Source organism: Limanda limanda, chromosome 12, assembly GCF_963576545.1.
Source record: "Limanda limanda chromosome 12, fLimLim1.1, whole genome shotgun sequence".
NCBI lineage: Eukaryota > Metazoa > Chordata > Actinopteri > Pleuronectiformes > Pleuronectidae > Limanda > Limanda limanda.
This window is the reverse complement of record NC_083647.1, coordinates 496,263-517,901: the sequence shown is the minus strand read 5'-3', so window position 1 is coordinate 517,901 and position 21,639 is coordinate 496,263. Positions and strand designations below refer to the sequence as shown.

Here is a 21,639-nt window from a genome sequence, read left to right as displayed (position 1 = left end):
TGCACTCTTGGTAAAATAGGTCACTTAGGTACTTAGCCAAGATACGTTTTTAAGCTGAAACAGGCCTGGCAGCTATATGCTCCTCTGATGTGTGTCTGATGTGTTTTCTTGTGTGGAGGTGCTGTTGCATTGGCCGAGTTCCTTGCAGAGAACCATCACATTCAGCGCCTTGACCTCAGTCAGAACAAGTTGAAGGTTGGGGGCCTAATGGCCTTGTGTCTGTCCCTGAGGATCAACCATTCTCTTACTCATCTGGATTTGGATGATGCAACCCCAGAGGAGCAGGTAGGTACAATTCTCAGTTCTCTGATTCTCATGTTTGGTCCTCAGGACTTGTGCAGCGGCTCCTCTTCTGAATCATGGGTTTTTGGTATCAGCGTCTAGACTTTACCTAGACTACTGATAAAGACAAAAGTAAATGTGCCTTAGTACAAATGCGATTAACACCTAGAGATTTTTTTTGAAACAGATTCTGTCATCCTTTTAGCTAAGCACAGATATAAATAAGTTCAATGATAGGTTACAAGAAACTGCATTACAGAAATGTAATTTTTTTCAAGTTCATTCTTCAAGTGCTAAACATTTGGATTGGATGGATTGGTGAATGAAGATTTCTTTTTTTTGCAGAGCTCAAAAAATGTAAGTGGTGATTTCAGATTTCTGTTATAACTGACCTGTGTCCTTCCTGGTGGAAAAGTGCAGGCAAGTGTGAGTTTCTCTGTAGGCAGTCAAATGACTTGATGCCTTCATTCAGGCATGTTTCTCTTAAATTCCCCCTTTCATCTTAGATTATGGGATATTGGTGACTTGATTTAGGCTTTAGACTAGATTTGCCACCATTCGACACAAGTAAGTCATTTGTGTCTCAGTTCATCAGTCATACTTGTGTTTTTTTCTCTCTCTCTCTACCTTCCATGGCTACAGAGGCCTGAGGAAAACGATACCATAACTTTAATACATGCCCCTGCTGGATTCACAAAATAATTACCCACACTTGCCATCTGTTTGTCATGATTTTATTTCTGCTAACGTATTTGCATATTAAAGCATTAATTAAAATCTCCAAGGAACGGGATGCTTACGTTAAAATTAACTCTGAAGGCGATCCGTACACAGCTTCCAAAGTTGTTTTATTTTTGTTTGCAGAGGTTTTCTGTTTGTCTCCGTGTTGTTTACACGATTAAGGCAGATTTTTATGAAATGTCTCCTCTGGCTAGAGTCAAGCGGCAAGATGTGCCAGATTTTGGAGAAGCAGCTTTTAAGAGTCCTGATGCTTCTGTGAATGTGTGTCATTAAAGCTGGGACGTCTTCTTTTTTCTACTTCCTCAGTTTTTGCTCATGCACCAAAGCCCCCATATTGGTGGCTCGGTTTTCATGCTACTCTAAGCCGTCGAGAGACGTGATTAGCATTTCCACCATTGTTGGGAGTTATTGTGGCTTGGTATTTTAAGCGAATGGTAATAAGGGAATTTTTAAGCTCTGTCAGGTTTTGGAGTCACACAGCTGGGATTTGTCTTGGTGAGGCATACACAGGTGGGAGGAGTAACAATTGTATTAAAAAGCTAATCTTTCCATCACAAAACAGCGGGTGGCCAGATCAAGTGTTCTTGCTAAGTCACATTCCCTGGGTCGCCAAGGAATACATAAAAAAATGTCAATCTTGTGACATAAAATAAGTGAGCATGTATGTGACTGAGTGACTGAGGGGGTTATTGCAGCCCTTTGTGTCTGTATTTTACAGTCGCTGATGTGGTGTTTGTGTGTTCATACATGTATTTCAGTATGTGTTTAGTTTTACAGCTTTGCAGGGGGTGATTGAAGATGCGCATATTTAAAAGGGAGAGAAAAAAAGGTTTCATGAGGGGAGGAAATCTGGGTCCTCTCGTCTTTGTTTACAAGAGTCAGATTTTTCATGTCTGTTGCCACGCTGCTCCATTTGATCACTGGCCTGTTTGCTGTTAATTATTAATTATTTACCCTAATAAAATATTCATATACCCTGGCCCTAGTGGAAATAAGCCTTTTCCAAGGGGCAAGTTGTCTCTGTAGCCACTGTAAGGTGGAGATGTTTATACATCCTAATCAGGGGACTCTGTCAGCCCAGCTAATTAACTAAACTTCCTTCTGCCCAACACTCTCTGAATCACGGGTCAGACAAGGGAGGCTGTTTACCTGTTTGATACTTAAATATTTGGATTTGCATTTGGCCAGTGTAAGCTCCCATTCAGCTGCTCCCCAGCACAGGGGTTCAATGATAACACTGGAGTGTCCTCTCTTAAATGTTGCATGTCAGCTAGGTGTAGCTGTTATTACTGAATGATAATTACAGAAGCATGATGTGTGTGTGTGTGTGTGTGTGTGTGTCCTCAAATGGTAGTGCGACAGGAAGGTGGTGTAGTAGCTTGTTTCAGTGTTCCTGTGAAGGAGGACAGCGGGAGTCGTTGATCTTTGAGAAGAAGCCAAAAGGACAACTTAGAACTTTTATTAGGGGTTTAGGATAAAGTTATTTTAACTCAACTGTACTGCATTTTTAGGTCAAGCTTTACATGTATACACCTTACATTTTTCTGCCTAATATGCATGACTTTGGTGTCTGTTGGATATGTAGCATTCGAAAGAAGTCACATGTCAGCCCTGTAAACACCCCTTAAACGGTTTAATCAAAAAACATAATTATCTGTTTGGAACACCTTGGATTAGAAAAAGTTAATGTAAACTCTCTCTAAAGCTTTCTCTCTATAACTTGTTTCTTTTACATACAGAAAACTATGTCATATAAACAACAGTAAATGTAGCTTATCTGAGCACCCAGAAAGAAGCAGAGGGCACTTGTTATTTTAAGGCTCACTGTCAAGATAGTAACATGTGTCTGAATAAGGAGAGCATACCCAGTTAAAATATTCGTTACCTCTAGAAGCCTAGAAGCTTTTTCTTTTTCAACCTGAAAAATCTGTTATTTTAGCAGTTGGTAGTTGACCATGCCACAGGTAGAGTTTTGCATGAACGAGTTCAAAAGAATGCGTTCATTGAACATGTACTGAACGCAACTTAATGAAGAATAATGAATTTGAATGGTGAACACGTTCATATTATCCGAGGTCTAGCTAAAACGTTACGGAAAGTTTTCCTCAGTGCCCGTAACATTTCCGCGATGCAGCCCAGTGATTCTCAAACCGTGTGGGCGCGGGACCGGGAGGGGGAAATGCATGGCGGATATAATATTATAGCCGAACTAATGTTTTGACGTCCGCATCTCTTTAACGGCGGAGCAGTAAACAAATCGCTCTTTCGCCAGGGGTCGGCAACCCGCGGCTCTGGAGCAGCATGCAGCTCTTGTGTTGTGCATGTCGTGCATATTTTTCCCGAACAGTGAACTTTATGAATCAGTTTTCATATGTTGAACGTGAACGTGAGGGAACGTCATGTTAATTTGATAAATCATCATCGTATCAGGCCAGCATGAAATACCAGGAGCAGGCAACTGTGTGTGCTCCAACACAGCACACACACACACACACATTTATTTTATCAATTTAAATGATAGAACATAAGGTCTAGCCTAATGTTTGGTTTCATAGCAAGGCATAGCACTAGGATTTGTTGTGCCTTTTGGTTGCAGGGTATGAATAAATAAACAGGCAAAATTTGCAATAATAAAATGTTTTAAAAGAAACTTTCATTTAGGAATTGATAAGTATGAAGTACGGTTTTAGGCAAGGGGTAGTGATGGATAAAGTTTTCTTTAAAAAACAAGTTAAGTCTTTCATTCTCACTCAGTGCCGCTGCTAGCCATGTTGGTGCCCTAAGCATAACTCCTTAATGATGCCCCCCCCCCGAGAAAAAAACGTTTGTTTCTGGCAGTTTAACATTTTATTAAAACGAAAAAGGAAAATCTACTTTGTAAACACAGTACACACAACAGCCAAAACATACATACAAGTATTGGGATGTGCAAAATCTTCGTAGAAATTAAATAGTCATCCATAAATACAAACTTAAAAGCAGAAGTATACAAGTTAGCAATCTTCTTCAATAAAGCAAAGATTTAGAAGCAGATAATTCACACAATTTTACTTTACTTTGTAAACACACTATGTAGAACTAAAACACACATTCAAGTCCAAAATCAAAATATTCAAACAAAGAATCTTATACCGAAAAAATTATAAACATTTAATACTGTTAGCATGCAGCCAAGGTGCTCTCCCCCTTTATTTATCAACTATTTGATGAATCTAATCTAATATAAAAGCATAACAGAATGTAAAGTAAAGTAACATCTAGCTGGCGTTATGCCTACTTGTAAAATGCATAATGTTTAACAGTAAAATCTCAATCGTAACTTTTTTTGAGCAATTAAATAGATCTCTTGTTCTGCCTGTTTTGTGATATACATGCCTTAAAGGTGCCTAATATTTCTTTACTGAAATAATATCGCCATTATAATTGTAAGCTATTTTATTTAATGACGTTATTGTTGAGGGTTGATCTGTATTTCCTGTTCTAAGCGGGTTGTTGGTAGTGACTCTTATTTTGAAATGGGGTTTTAAAGGAAGTGGGCTCTGTGATGAGTGAAGTTGCAAAGTGAGCAGAGAATAACGTGTGTGCTGTGCCGAGCGCATGACCTGCTCTTGTGTCCTTTGTCGGCTGAGGCCGGACCTATGATACAACTAAACGCTCGGCTACATAATTATTATAACTATGATGATTTTTCAGTTGCCTATTTTTTGGTGCCCCCTCAGGACTTGGTGCCCTACGCACAGCGCGTAGTGCGCGTTATGGGAGCGGCGGCGCTGTTCTCACTTTCCACCTTAAAACTATAAAATTAACTGAACTATGAACTAGTTCAGAATTTAAATGGTGAACTATTCATGTTTACTTGTATGAACTGAACTTTGAACTAGTTCATGAGAGGTGTGAACTTGCACAACACTGTCCACAGGGCTCTCCCACACACAGCCAGACATGGTTCTTTTGCTTTGCAACATCACTTTATTTACTAAACCATAAACATAAATCAAGCTCAACATAAACAACTAGCTTTGCAGCTTTGAAGTTCAGTCTTTCAGTGTCAGTGTGACTCAGACCTCAACCTGTCTGTTACTGCCATAGATTGAATTAATTATTTTTGGAAATGCTGGAAGCATGATGGTCAAAAAAACAAAAGCATCACTGAGAGTCTCATTTTGACAGTCCACACCTCAGTAAAGTTTTTTCAGGTCCCATTTCAGTGAATGTGAGAGGTATGAGAAAAGATACGTCATGTGGTCTGTGGAGAGACTGCTATGTTCTGCACAGGGACTATTTGAAGGAGTAGTGGTTCTTATTTTTGGAGCAGTGTGAAACAAAGAGGTCTCTGGGTGTGTTTTTGGGCACCCCTCCTGTCATGGTCAGTCCCACTAGGGTGGCTAGGTGACAGGATGGCCTGACCATGCATGTAGTTGGCACTCAGGTTTCAGCACACATCATGATGACACTGCTGCTCTGGGGAAAAGAGCACGTAGACAGACACCAGCAACCAGGCAGAACAAACCTCCCAGTAAGGCCTCAGAGGGCAGTATGGAACAGCTCGGAGCAGCCTGGGAGACCAGGGCTTAGACGGCTACAAGATCAATCAACCACTAGAAACACACCAGACAATGCAGCTCACTATTATCTCTTAGAGATTATAAAGGAAATACTGTTGTTGTCTACTATTTGACCAAGTGAATCACTGGAATGCAGCTTATTTCTGACCTTACAAAAGAAATTCAACTGGAAGCATTGCCATTTAACTAAAACACCACTAGTAAATCCAGAATTAAAATATGTTCTCTTGAGGTCATTTAAAAAGACAAAAAAAATTTAAATCTTTAAAGTCAGTTCACTCCTACATACAGGTAACACACAACCTGAGATTTAGCTAGAGAACATCAGTGTCTCTGTGGTAATTCACAATTCTTATTAGAAATAGTTAGTTTTACTTTCAGTCCATAGTACAGCTGAAAAAAGGCTGCCCAGACACTTAAAATGGAAAATAAAAACATTTTCTAAATTATTCCGATTTCTTTTCTTCTTATTCATTCTATAAGCTGTACATCTTATTTAATTCATAGTTATACCTGCTTACAAAACAAAACAGAACAGAATAGAATCAACCGGCAGTGGCTGTTTAAAACTTACTTAATGTATTTAATCATTGTGTCATTGTAACTTTCCCTGACCCATAGAAGCAGTACTTTTACTGAACAACTTAAACTGGTGTGATGTGAATTTATTCCTTCGATGGCGTCATATGCAGTTAAAAAATCCCTGGCAAATGGTTTTTTGTATCAGCGTAGAAAATGGAAAAAGGGATACTTATTTAAGAGGGCAATAAAGTCAAAGAGTTTATTTGTGTATATTAATCCAGTGTAATTTCTCTTTAAAAATGTGTATAGAATTATTTAACTTTGAAATATGAACAAAATAAAAAATACAACCCAGGTCATTAAACAAAATGTTGACACAGCACCCCTGTTTGTTGATAATGTATATTTTGCAAATTGATTCAGGAATTTGCAAGTATTCAAATTACAACTAATTGACATAAACTGACGCAGAGGTTTTGTGATTCTGGGGAGTTGGGACCACAGGGCAGTTCCATGTTTTGCCAGGTTTGTAACCTGTCATATACGGTAGTTTAATGCGCCTGCGCGTTAACCGTTACGGGCATGTAAGTGACGTGTATAAGTGACGCTTGTTTGTGGGACACGGTCATTCAATAAAGCGAGCTAAGCAACTAAGAAGCCTCTATAGCATTGCTTTACATGGTGTCAGAAGTAAAAACGGAGTCATGCCGAAGTTCGCTCCCCCGACAAGCTTTGCCTTTGATAAGCCAGGAGAGTGGCCGGAGTGGAAGCAGCGCTTCGTAAGATTCAGTAAAGCGAGTGGAGCTGAGGTGGTTGACGACTGACAACTGATTATATGATTATAGTTTAGATGTGATTACAATCTCCACACACCACTGTTGTAAACAGATCTCATATTTATTATATATTTATCTGTTTTCACACTGACAGAAGTTGAGGGACTTGATGTGATCTGCTATCAACAGCACTGTGAGAGATTATCCCCTTGAATATTACAGATGAGGTAGAAAGACATTTTATACCTTTTTTTTAAAAACCGAGTAAATTAAATTGTGTAACCCAGACAGTTATCAGAGAGTCAGAGCTGTGCCTGTCAAACCCAAATCTACATGTTAGTCAACAGTACATTAATATTCAAAGTCATTGAACTCCTGTTATATCCCCCAACCAAATACATTACTTGTGCAGAATCGACTTTTCCCGTTGATACCTCTGAAAGGGACAAAGCTGGATGAGTCTCTAATAAAGACGGGCTGAGGTTGCTGGGAGGGGAGGATCCCCTGTCTTTGCAAACACAACAACAACAGCAGCAGCAGCAACACACTCCTCGCTGCACTCCTGATGTATTTTCAGTCAAAAACAGGCATATTTGCCAGCTGTGTAATTTTCTGCAGCTCTCATTTGCATATTAAAGCCTTAATTAGCTCCTCTGAGCATGTGTGTGTGTGCTCCTGTGTGTGTTTGTCTGTGAGTAAAGAGCTTGGAGGGTGTAGTGTAATCACTTGGACGTGTAGTGAGGGGAATAAGGGGGGTTCTGGATTGGGGCCGGAGGGGAGCGGAGTCACTTCCCTGCCCTGGTTCCCCTGTAGACTGGCGGGTTCTGATACAATGCGAGGTGGAGCTTTTTGAACAATAACAGAAGACATGTCTCTCTGTCATTTTTAATCACTCCCACTCTTTCAAGAGGTGCGTCCTGCACAATCACAGGGTTGAGGCAAGTAGGTTTTATCCTCTCAATGAGTAGAGATGATGGAAAACTTACGATCAAAGAAACACTGCTCTGGCTACGTCCACACGAAAATATGTTTCAATATATGTGTATGTTTCCCTGTCCAAACCTTTCTAATAAACAGACTATGGTCCAAACTAAGACAGCTGAAAATACATGTCACATGACAGTTCATGTACACTGAGCATGTGTGTGCCGGTGTAAACAGGAGATCTACTCTAGTGGCAAGAAAATACTATGAATGAGGAACAGCAAAGGTGAAAAATTATATGTGGCATTGGTTTTCTAGGACAGACAACAAGGTGAAACTGTTGCAAATACAATATTCATTTTCTAACATCAACTCTGGAGGATGTTCGTACAATTGGGTCCGGACTTTCTTCGGAATTGGTCTTTCACACACGAAGAATGTAGCATGAGGTTTTTTGTCAGACGAGTCCACAACACAGAGATCTCCAGAGCGTTCAGGTGAGGAAAGGCGTAGTCGAAGAAACAGGACTTAATGTATTAATTCCGCTGCAGAGATCACACGTTTTTATTAACGGCACATTGACACTGGCGTCGGCTAACCCTAACCCTAACCAAAAACTCTCTTGACACATATTCGTCTGTTTCTTCTCGGTATGTGTAACCCAGATCTCTTAAGCCTGAGTTCGTAAACACAAAAAAATTAATATGATCTCAGAAGAATATTTGAAACGAATCTTATCTTTTGTTTAAATTCCTCTAATTAATATTAAAGACCACCACAACTGTATTTTAATAGTCAAAACCTTCACAGGTGTTTATTTACAATATGAAATAAATGAAATTGTTGTGAGCTCCTCTCAAGAAGTAAAATATTTACAAAATAAAATAAATGCATAACAGTTATATGAAATGTAACTGAGGAATTTTCTTAAATGCACAAAATAAAATACAGGGTCTCTTTAAATTGTTTAAACCGTTCCCATGGATTCTCAATTTACCCTTTAATACACTGACAAGGTTAAATAAAATCTTTACCTTTCACAGGTCTCTGAATCAACATAAAACAATTCCTATCAACTTTAAATTAACTCACAAACATCACATGTGGGCCTACTCCAGAAATGATGAACTCGAGACTCAGTTGCAGGCCTGTAGTGATGCTCGGGTGCGGTGAGGCCTGAAAACTATAATGGCCACTTCACTCAATCAAGAGCATAAAATAAAAGCATGTGCATTGTCATATCAGTTCAATACTCACAGGTCCAAACGAGGAGCAATAGGGCAATGACAGTCACAGATAGGGGTGATGGCAGTCACAATCCAAATACAGGCAGCACACAGCAACGAAAATCCGGGGAAGAAGAAAACAGCAGGGTCAATCCACCAGCAACCATCTCAGTTTCTCTCTCTCTCTTCACAGACGTCCGTCTCCTTTAATTACATGAACTCTGTTGAGCTATAATATCATCACGCTAAATCGTACCGACTTAACGTTAGCCCGTTTTAGCATTGAAAACAACAACAGTGCTAAAGCTATGATATCCAAACACATGATGCTATGCTAGCGGGTGGCTAATTACATTACACTTCGGTCTTTTTCCACTACAACATTAAGTTACAGCTCACAATTTAAGGCATACACATTATATTTACCTTTGGCAGGTTACATAGAAGAGTAATATCAGGACCACGAGTAGTCGACCTCGACGACACCTCTTAAATGTGTCCCACAGCACTATACTTTTTCTCAGGACTCCGGACAATATCTCACTCTCTAACTCACCTGCTCAAAGCATGCTGAACCAAAACCTGCACTTCATGTCCCTCCCCATACCAGACAGATGACTTGGATTGGCTGTGAAGTTGCTACTACCCAATGAGAGATGCAGAAACTGAATAACTGACACACCACTGAGAAAAAGTTAGATTTCACATTAAAAGCACTCAAATCAATAAGTCACTCGTCTTCTCAATCACAGAGCCTTTTAACCACACATCTATTTATTGATTTACTTTTTAACTGTAAATAGCTAAACTTATTAACTGTACTACATATTTTTATTACATTTTATCACGTATTTATCCTTATTCTAACTACTATTTTTAATAATATTAACTTATCTAATTATCATGAACTTTCTCTTTTAATACAACATTTGTTATGCTATTTTGAGATTAATTGTATGCACTGTATCCTAATGATTTCATACAGGGCTACATATTGGACTGCTTTTTCAATCAGAGATATGTGTTTAATCTTTGTATTTTTCAATTTTGCATCTGTCATGTGTTAAGGCTCTTATATACTACTACGTGTCCGTTTCTCGGAGAGGTCTCAGCGGGGGAAAAGAGTCTTTTTGATTTTTACTTCTCCGACACAGTCCGTCGGAAAAAATTCATCGCCAAACCCATAGGTGGCGCAACGGAAGAGGAGCTCAGAATAGCCTACTCCATTTGGGAAGAAGAAGTCCACGTGTCTCTGTTTACATATTAGCTTGTCTCCCACACACTGAACCATGGCAACTAACAGAACTAAATAAAGTGACACCCAGCGGGTCAAGATGCTGATGTAATCGTTTCTTAGCGCAGCGGTTCCCCGGTCTTGTTTCCGAACTGTGTTGCTGATTCCACAGCTTGAATCTGCTTGAGGCTACATGTAGCTAGAAGCTACCCGGAGCTAGCTCCCCCCCAGCTTCCACACACAGTCAGCAGGGACTCCCGGCACTAACAACTACTATCCAGTGTTTGCTTCTAACCTGACGGTATTATAGAAACAGTGTCATGATAGAAGTGGAATTAAAGTCGTGACGGCGGGTTCTTGCACTGTTACCACCGCAGTTAGCATGGTGGCTAGCCTAGCCTGCTAGCGCCGTTTTGAAAGCTCGTTATAACCGTATGTGACCGTGCACACATGCCCTCAGTGCTCTAACGAGCCATTGTCAGCCGGACAACTCCGCTGGCTTAACACACACGTCACATTAATCGTAGAATCATAGTTGTGTTCGTGTTTGTTGCTACAAGTAAACAGGAAGTTTGAGGTCCGGAAATACGGAAATGACGTCATACGGAAATTATGTCGTTCGCGGACCAATCACAGCCAAGAGCGGTCCGTCGGGTCTCCAACATGAAGACGGATAGTTAGAAAAATCAGACGTGTACGAAAAGCTGTCCGAAGCACTCGGAGAGGGCGTTTCACGACGGATAGGGCGGTCTTATCTGTCCGTAATAGAAAAAACGGAGAGGCATAAATTGGCCTTTAGTAACATCAACACACCCACTCAGTAGCGATGAATCCTGCTGTGGATTTCCTGCTGTGTTCTCACATTGGTCCTGCAAGACTTTCTGTGGACTTTATACTAGGGGACTGGCTGGAGAAAGTCTGCAGAAAGTCCGGAGGTCAGTGCATGTCTGAAAACAGCTTATGCTAAGATTGAAATGGAGGTAAGAGTTTTGTGATTTTAACATATAGTCATCCTCTTCATAAGAAGTAAGAATGTATTATTTGGTGTCGTGATTAGATATCTCTGTGTATTATCTTTATTTTTCTCCTATCCATTGACCTTACCGATGCCAGTAAACATTTTCAAGTATAGTTTCAGTACAGAAACAAAGGTTCTTCATCTAAACTTTAGACGCTTAACAGCTTTGAATTAAACACAGTGGGATTCAAAAAAAAAGAGAAGCCACTAGGTCATTTTTATGCAGAGGAGGTTTTTCTCAGTGTTCATAGCCCAGTAAGTCCACATTCACCATTCAGACATGCAAGGCGCTTGTTCAAACAACTTGGCATAATGACCAAAACACAGAAAGTTCTGCAAATTGATATGGGCTCCTTTTTAAAAGAGGGGGGCATATGTATATAAGCCCCACATAAGTGGGGGTATTGGATCGCATCGCCTTTCAACGGGCATGTCCTGAGGCGCCACGCTCAAACAGTCACCCATCAGCTGCTGGCAGCCTCTCATCTGACTACCATGAAGCCCCATGTGTGTCTATCTCTCCCGCTCCCTTCATCCACAAGCCATATCCCTTTCACTTTTGAATGGTGGGCTGACTGCAGAAATTGCCCCTGTCCACCATGTGCACTGAATATTTAACTATGAATATAAAACATCTTGGCAATATCTTGGCAACTACTCTCAAAAGTTAATGCCCCACAAACTCTCAGCATACACCCATATCCTCCCAGTATTCTATCTTTTTTGCGCTCATGAATCGATCATCCCACCCCTGTATTGAGAGATGGAAGAGCAGAAGAGGTGAATGATCTTCTCCGGTTGGGCACCAAAGTCACTGACTGAAGGTGAAACCCCTGACACTAAAGCTCTGCGGATGATAAGGTGAGATTCCTTGAACACACTGCAGGGTTCAGGTGGAGGAGACTGACAGAGTGAAGGAAAAAGGTAATGATTGAGGAGTTCTGTGTTGGCAGTTTGCCTCATTTAGCTTTTCTCTCCATTCAGGCCCTTCCCTTCATCCTCACCGCCGAATAACTTTTCTCTCTTGTCTGTAATGGAAACAGGGGACAACCGTTTTGATGACAGATCAATATTGGCGCGTGATGATGAGCCCTCCATATATTTTTTCCCAAATCATCAGTAGGAAACAATTTGTTAATGGAGATTTAAACTTAACAATAGCTGGGTGTGTTACCCTCCAAATAGAGTGAAACACGTTTGATTCCTTGGATTTCACTTAACATTCTCAGCTCAGCAATCTGAGAGGCTCTAATGCTGCCACTCACACATCAGTCTTTGTCCTGTATTTGATGTTTTAATACAGAAATACAGTAACACCTGGTTTATCATCCAGGGGACAAACTTTAAGCTTCTGCATCAGCCCAGTGTCAGTGTCCCACCTCTTGTCCTACTGTCCAGTCTTAAATGTCCCTCATCCTCTATCCTTGCAACACCCCCCGAACCCCCTCGGCTGGTCCGGGCACCATGGTGTGGAGGTAATTGGATTTGTTGTCACCTCCACCGGCTTGCAGGCCTGTCCTGTCTGCTCAACTTAGGGATGAAGACATCATTGTGACAGGGACCCTGGGAGAGGATCAGCTGGTGTCCTGGAAGCTACTAAAAAAGCTGTGGTCATGTAACGGCCATGCCGTTAAGACTGCAGCCAGCTGTTACCTCTGCCACCTCTCCCCCAGTACCAGCCCAGCACCCATTCAACAGCTTAGAAAACGTGTGTATTTGGGGTGGGGGACGTGGGGTAAGTTAATGAAGAGTGGGCAGCCTTATCAAAGCAGATGCCAGTCCCCCCTTTGTTCAGTTGGAGAGGTCAGAGAGACCCTCTCCAAACCTTCCTTTGTGGTTCCGGGCAATGTTGGCATTAGACACTGGGGTCCTGGCATTCTCAGTGACACACTGTATCGCAAGGCATCTTATTAAAGCACTGACAGGAAAGTAGCCAAAGTCAAGGTCTGTAGTTAAGGTTTCACTGCAGTTGTTCTCCGGTTCACCCCATTGGGGATCAATTACTTATGTCTTCAGCATCTTGCAAAATAGATTATTTTCAAACAGTCAACAAATTATCATTATATGAACTGCTGCTGCTATCATTAATAACATCTTTACATATATTATTATCATTCTTATTGTTTTCATGATAACAACTAGTCCGTCAGAGCTGAAAGATGATGGTTACACAACTCTTCCTAGTCTCTTTCTCATCCCCCTCCCCCTTTCCTCCTCCTCCCCCCTATCTCCATCTCTTTTCTCCCGTCTTTTCCAGCCACCTCTCCTCTCTTTCTCATTTTTCTACTCACCCCAACCGGTCAAGGCAGATTGCAGAAAGACTAGGAAAAAAAATAGAAATAATTGTTATTATAATAATACTTTATATTGTTGATCAGTTACATTTGTTACACTCTGTGTGAGTGCATTGCCATAATGGCAATTGTTTTGTTCTTTTTTTAAATTATAAATGTCACAAGTTTCTGCATAAGCATGTAGTGAATTAATTTGGTAGTTGAAATTAATGTTTTGGACATGAGACTGACCAATGTGATGGTAAGTGAAGTTCAGGCAGGGATGCAGTGATGACAGTGGTGTTGGAGTGGTTGTGATGATGTCCCTGAAAAAGCTGTGGCTTTAGATTACAGTGTTGCAGGACAGATCATAATTTGATGGTGATGATACCATTAAAAATGCTCATGAACAAGCCTTTGTAGATTTTTGATTGTAAAAATGTGCCCTCCGAGTGTGAATGGGCAGCAACAATATTGTCAACAAAAACGTTCAAATATGGTTAAGAGACAATACAAAACAAAAACTAGCTAATAAAAAGGAAAGCTACGGAGAAATGTATTTAAATTTTATCAAGCCAAAATAACTAAACAATGAGTATTTTTCAGCAATTGTCATGTCTCTTTAGAATCAGGTTTTATATGAGTATTAAAGTAGTATCCTATGCCTCCTAAAATATCTATTAAAAACCCTTTAAAATCCTCTGGGGACTGATTTTCTACAACACATTCAGTGTAATCCTTCCATTAGTTACTTCTAATTGCCAAACAAAGACAACTGAACATGAATTGAATTCTGGTGAAGGATGCTTAAAGTTCTCCACCACTCTGTCTGCAGTTTTTTATTTTGTAACAAGAATAGCAGAAATCGTATTTTAAGAAATCCTATATTTGAAAGATTCTTTGAACCGGACCTTTGACAGCTATTAACAAAGCTCATATCTGAGATGTTTTTTCTTAAATGCGTTCAAGCATGTTTGTAGTGTGGTGCTTTTTAGAATATGCACCGTGTCCAGACAGGAATCTTGTAGCAAATGTGGTGCTTTTGTTGTTTTCATGTGAACATATTATTTCTAATATCAAGATGCGATTGTGTCACAAGTCATTCACATTCTCTGTCTCATCTTTCTGTCTGCTACCTGACAAAACAAGTGAATTATCAGTCTGCTGAAGCAGAAAATACAAAAAAGACAAATACAAACAGTCCATGAAAACTTTAATGGCCTGCATAGAAATAAAAGAAATCCATATGAGAGACACATGAATACTGCATAAGCAATTCTTATGGCCTTAAGGAAACAATAAGTGCTGAGTAGGCTAACATTATTTATTTATTTGCTGCATGAGTTACTTTTGTCTTTGGATTTAACTGTGGTTAATAAAAGTGTGTCTTTCATGAAATAAGCTTACATTTATAGGTGTTTTATATGTTTAAATGATTTTATTATAAAGGAGTTGAGTCATCATACATGGCACACAGATGAACAGGCCATTTTTTTTATTTTCTTTTTTAAAGCAACCACAAACATACAACAATGAACAGAAGAAATAGTCTTCACAGTGTAACATAAGCAACAGAAAGCAACATTAGTACTTGGTCGGGTTTTATCTCTACCCCCAATATCTTTGTAAATAATCCAAATATCCCTATCCAGAAGTTCTGCAAGTTGGGACCTGGGGCATTACTCTCCAGTAAGGTCCCTTCGGCTGAGCCGCATTTATCACATTTATCACAACGCATTTATTCTATTCTATGTAATTTTGTCTTTTAATAGTGCAATCTATGCAATACTTAAAATTGTATTTAAAAAAAAGCTGGCATTAATCGAAAATGTATGTACAGTGCTGTGAAAAAGTATTTGCCCCCTTCCTGATTTTTTTGCATTTGTCACACCTCAATGATTCAGATCATCAAACAAATTTGAATATTAAACAAAGATAACCCGTGTAAATACAAAATGCAGTTTTTAAATGATGATTTCATTAAGAGAAAAAAGCTATCCAAACCTACCTGGTCCCAATACCTTACCCTTACAAAATTATGATAATGATTGTAATATCTTAGTTTAATATCATTTCAATGCATTATGGTCACTTTTTTAACAACACACAATGCAATTGAACCCACGTATAGTAGCGATTTTACTGAGCTTAACTGCCTCTTTAATTTATTTTAAGATTTCAACCACTACCCCTTGTGACTCCGTTTCAAGGGTCAAGGGGTGAAATTGGGATTGGGCAGTTGTCAGAGATAATGATATTGTGGTATTTAGCATCACCAGAATATGGCAACAGCTTTCCATCAACTAGAAAATAGTATCTTCTAGTGTAGATATATTAGGTGCGAATCTTTCTTCAAATGTGTTTCCTGCTAGAATATGAGCTATGAATTAAGAGATTGTAAATTTGCCAACACCTTTCCCCTTTTCCCTAGTTCATCGATACTTTTGACATTCCAAGAGGAGAAAAACATTTCACACGTCCTCTCTTTAGCTTCACCTGAATTATCCTGTATTGTAGTTGAATGCCACAGTCCTGTCTGTTCGGTAGCACTCCTCCAACCGACGAACTATCCCCCCAGTCCTAAAAGCAGACCCATAAAACCACCAAGTCGTCTAACTGTTACTCCTAGAGCACAATACGAACCTGTTGTATAAGAGTATAAGAAACTATTTAAAAAAAGAGAGAGGAAAAACTAAAAAGAACAATATACAGTAAACACTGAACAATTTAAAGTGACCTCCTTATCTAATCCCTGAGACTCTTGGGGGGAGATGTTAGTATGTCACAATATAGGTCTAAAATAATGAAGGAGTTAACAACAAATCAGGACATAAAGTCATGGTGCACGGTCTTCATTAAAGAAGTGTGTCAGATAGAACAAGCAGAGAGTAAAAATAATGCTGACAGCGATAACTGAGGCTTTGGCCTCTTCATGGGGAAGGTCTCTGAACATCTGAATCTGTTCCCCTTGGAAAATAAGGGTCTCTCTTGCTGGTGATCTTGCAGAATATGTTATCAAACTCCATTAACTGAAGAAGAATGAGATGTTCTGGAAAAGGGCAGTAGTTAGATTTTGAATTCATAATATTTTGTCAAGGTTAAGTCACTGGTGACTAAATACTATATTTCTTTTCACTGCCCACTGTTAAACAGAATTGATTAGCTGCTCTGCAGTGGGAGACACAGTGAGGGGGTCCCCGGATGGAGATTCAGTAAGCGCTTGGGCCCTTCTCAAATTAGTTTTTTCCTCAGAACTGTGCGGCAGGCAGGAGCAGGAGTGGGCCCCGACCGGACAAGCAGAAACTCAATCAGCGCCATCTTCTTTTCCGCCTAGAGCCTCCAGCCACTGTCTGCTCCGCTGCCTGCTCCCGGTGAACAGCTGCAAAGTCCTTTGCAAACTATACCAGCGCCATCTCCACTTGCTGGTCCGCGTCTCTGGCTACATGGAGCCCTACATTGGGCTCCACCATGGCAATAGTGGTCTCCCACACACAGCCGGAGACGGTTCTGGTGCTTTTCAGCATCTTTATTAAACTCCTAAACTTAGAGCTGCTGGCGACTCATATTGACATGACATGTATTATTTGAGATGTCAACATTTTTTATTTTAATTAATTAAATAATTTTTTGAAGGAGAAATTATCCTCCTCCACCTAAAGTTGTTTGAAGTTTTCTGATGTACTTCACTAAAAAACTAAACGTACACTCAGAACTGAGTCAGTACTGTTATTGTTGTGTTAACGATTGAATATTAATTCATCCATATTTTCTTACTATAATTTACAATTTTACCCTCAGCTGTGTATAAACTACAGGCTATGAACTGAATTAGAAATCTGTTCGACTAATACAAGACATCTCAGGTCATCACTTTTTCTTTGTTGAAATTCTGTGGATGACAAATAATGCTGTCTTTGTAACAAAAGTGTAACCAGCCCTGACTGACCATGCTTTTTAAATTTAAAAGAAAGAAAAGTAAAGAGTTTAAAGTGCAAGAATAAGATAATTCCATAAGTAGAACAGGAAATTGGGTGTATCTTGGTGATATTCAATACACTACTTTCTTTCTATATAGACCAATCAGTTAATACTGCATGTGTGCTTAGTTTCTACCAGAACACCTCAGTCCAGATTGAATCATGCCCTGTTATCACTCCGGGAGGCAAGGGATACTCTCTAACTGCAGGTAGCTTAGCATTAAAAAAAACGGAGGCGTGTCCAAGATGGCAGCATGTTAGGTTGTATGTGAGTTTGTCGCTCTGTCTTTGTTCATTTTTTGTTCATTGTTCATTTTTTGCGCTATTTTGTTTCGGCTACTCATTGAGCACACTGGATTTAAGGATATTATCATTCATCACATGAAATGAATGCGGACTACCTGAACTCTGAAGGGCTAGAACAAAGGAAGCAGTAGCGGCCTTGCTAACTCCCAAGGCCTCAGCAGCAGCAGTAGCAGCCTTGCTAACTCCCAAGGTCTCAGCAGTAGCAGCCTTGCTAACTCCCAAGGCCTCAGCATCAGCAGCAGTAGCAGCCTTGCCAACTCCCAAGGCTACCTGGACTCTGAAGGGCTAGAACAAAGGAAGCAGTAGCGGCCTTGCTAACTCCCAAGGCCTCAGCAGTAGCAGCCTTGCTAACTCCCAAGGCCTCAGCAGTAGCAGCCTTGCTAACTCCCAAGGCCTCAGCAGCAGTAGCAGCCTTGCCAACTCCCAAGGCTCCAGCAGCAGCAGCAGTAGCAGCCTTGCTAACACATCAAGGCCTCAGCAGCAGCAACAGTAGCAGCCTTGCTAACACATCAAGGCCCCAGCAGTAGCAGCAGTAGCAGCCTTGCTAACATCTCAAGGCCCCAGCAGCAGCAGTAGCAGCCTTGCTAACGTCTCAAGCCCCCAGCAGCAGCAGCAGCCTTGCTAACATCTCAAGGCCCCAGCAGCAGCAGCCCTGCTAGCATCTCAAGCCCCCAGCAGCAGCAGCTAGCATAGTAAACTCAGTAATTTAAAGACAATGGCATTTTTCTTAACTTTAGTATGTTTGTTGACATTTTGGGACCTGACTCCAAGGAATTGCCCCTTGGTGAGTACCACTAGCTATGTGTCGAGCATGCAAGACACTTACTATAGTGGCACTAATGCTAATGCTGCTGGGCATTTACAGCAACCACAGTCTGATTTGGTCTGGGCCTCAAACCTGTGGTCGGACCCACCTAGGGACTTACCTAAACTTCTACGTTTTTTTACATTATATAATCTTACTCTTTCCCTTAAGGATAGGCATTGCCTGGCTTTAACACATAAAAAAACTGCTTCAAAATGTAATGTGAGACGAGCAGTGATAATTGTACTACTCTTACTTCTGTCTGGAGATGTGCAATCAAACCCTGGTCCTGAATTGCAATGTATCCAGACTCCCGCTGATTTTAAATTAATGTCTGGTCTCAAATGTATTCATCTTAATGTGCGCAGCTTAGTACCAAAGATGGACATGGTCAGAATTTGGGTTAGATCAACAGATGCAGACATTGTGGTCATCTCAGAAACTTGGCTGACAAAATCTATTACAAATGAAGACATTAGCATACTCGGATACAATGTTTATCGTAGTGATAGGCCCAAGAAAGGCGGTGGCGTAGCCAATTTCGTTAAATCAAGATTTGATGCTTCAATTGTTCTGTCTGAGTCTATCTCTAAGCAATTCGAATTTTTGGCATTGAAGGTGGAAATAGCAAAGTCCCTCTCTATGACTGTTGTCGGGTGCTATAGGCCTCCATCTGCCACAAAGGAGGCATTATCGTCATTGCAGCATCTTTTGTCCAAATTAAATTATAATGAGCTTTTAATGGCTGGAGATCTGAATTGGGACTGGCTAAATGCAGTTTCCGATGAATTTAAATCTTTCTGTGACTCTATTAATCTTATCCAGCTGGTCAACCTACCTACAAGGCCAAATCTTAAAAAATCTGAAAAGTCCACTTTGATTGATTAATAACCTTAATAATCCACAGAAATTTTGGAAAGTAATTAAATCTATATCTGTAAGTAAAAGTCCTCCGGCTCTTCCGATATTTGTTCTAAAAGACTCGGTCCCAGTCTATGATACAACTGAGGTTCTAAATTGTTTTAACAATCATTTTGTATTATCTGGTTCTTTGTTTGATTCTACGGGAGCTGCCCCTGTGTTTCCCTGCACAGAAGCTCCAAGGTTTTCAGGAGAACCCTTTAATTTCTTACCTTTTACTGTGCAGCAAGTGCATCAAGCCCTCAAAACGTTGGCTAGCAGAAAATCCCCTGGACCTGATTCAATAGAGCCCTACTTTTTAAAAATAGTAGCTGATTTTGTAGCACAGCCTCTTACAATCCTTTTTAATCTCTCAATTGAAAACAAAAAAATTCCATCTGTATGGAAGTCAGCTTTTGTTACCCCCTTATTAAAAGGAGGTGATCCAGCAGCTTTAACCAACTACAGGCCAATATCAAATCTGTGTGCCTTGTCAAAAATTCTTGAATCTCTTGTGTGTGATCAGTTAAAAGAGTTTCTAACATTTAATGATCTTCTCTCACAACTGCAATCAGGCTTCAGGAAAAAACACAGTACCATCACTGCAGCTACAAAAGTGATCAATGATATATTAGTTGCTCTTGATAATAAGCAGCACTGTGATTCACTTTTTATTGATCTTTCAAAGGCTTTTGACACTGTGGACCATGCTGTTTTAAAGCATAGGCTTTTTTGCTTGGGTTTGTCAAATCATGTAGTTTCCTGGTTCACAGATTATTTGAGTGACAGGACTCAATGTATTAAATATGATGGTCTGTGTTCTGAATTTGTGAGTGTCCACAAGGGCGTGCCACAGGGTTCAATATTAGGACCCCTCTTGTTCATTATGTACATTAATGATTTGGGGAAAAACGTGTCAGATGCTAACATGCATTTTTATGCAGATGACACAATTATTTACTGTTTTGGATCAACTCCTGCTAGAGCTGTTGAATCTCTGCAGAAAGCTTTTGATGCAGTCCAGCACACACTCCTGCAACTAAAATTAGTCCTCAACACTGAAAAAACTAAACAAATGTTGTTTTCAAACTCTAAGAAAGTACCTCAAACTGTCCCCACAGTGTCCACTCTTGAGGGAAATGTCATAGAGGTGGTTCATATCTATAAATATCTTGGTGTCTTGATTGATGATTCCCTTTCCTTCAAACCCCACATTGACAATCTTGTGAAGAAATTGAAACTTAAATTGGGCTTCTTCTTCAGGCACAAATTTTGTTTCTCTTTTGAGGTGAAAAAGCGGCTTGTCACTGCAACGTTCTTATCCAGTTTAGATTATGGAGATTTGATTTATATGAATGCCTCAGCTAAATGTCTATGTAAGATTGATGCTGTTTACCATGCTTCTCTGAGGTTTATCACTAACTGTAGAGCCCTGACCCATCACTGTGAATTGTATTCTCGAGTGGGTTGGCCCTCTTTGTCCACCAGGAGGCTGGGACATTGGTGCACTTTTATTTATAAGGCCATGCTTGGGCTACTGCCATCATATATTTGTAATTTAATCACACAGAAAAGTGTTGCTTCTTACAGTCTGCGCTCAAACAATCAGATGCTTTTGTTAGTTCCATTGGCCCGCACTGAATCAGGAAAAAGGGCATTCGTCCACTCTGATCCCACCACATGGAACTGGCTGCAAAAAGATTTTAAATTAACCGAAATTATTTCTTTGAACGCTTTTAAATCTACGATGAGATCATTTCAGACCACTTCTTTTACTTGCAGATGTTTTTTATGAATTTTAATTTATTTTTAACTGTTTTTTATCATTTTAATTTCTGTTTATATGTTGTGAGTGTAATATTGTGAGTGTACATATGTTATTTGTTGCTGCCTTTTGGCCAGGACTCCCTCGAAAAAGAGGTTTTTAATCTCAATGGGACATTCCTGGTTAAATAAAGGTCAAATTAAAAAAAAAAAAAATTAGCTTTAACTTTGTGAGGTGTCTCAGACTTCGCAAGTCCCACAAGAATTTTTATGGTACCTTTTTTGCTTTACCTTTAAGATGATAGGAACTTCACAGACGTCTGAGG

The 21,639-nt window shown here is 40.0% G+C and overlaps 1 protein-coding gene across 1 annotated transcript in view; it reads left to right on the top strand.

Moving 5' to 3' along the window:
* Window positions 1-21,639, top strand: part of si:dkey-288a3.2 (protein phosphatase 1 regulatory subunit 37) — an 89,261-nt gene that overhangs the window by 42,528 nt on the left and 25,094 nt on the right. The window contains exon 11 of the mRNA XM_061082897.1: window positions 119-285. Coding sequence (XP_060938880.1) covers window positions 119-285 — 167 coding nt within the window. The remainder of the gene's footprint in view (window positions 1-118; window positions 286-21,639) is intronic.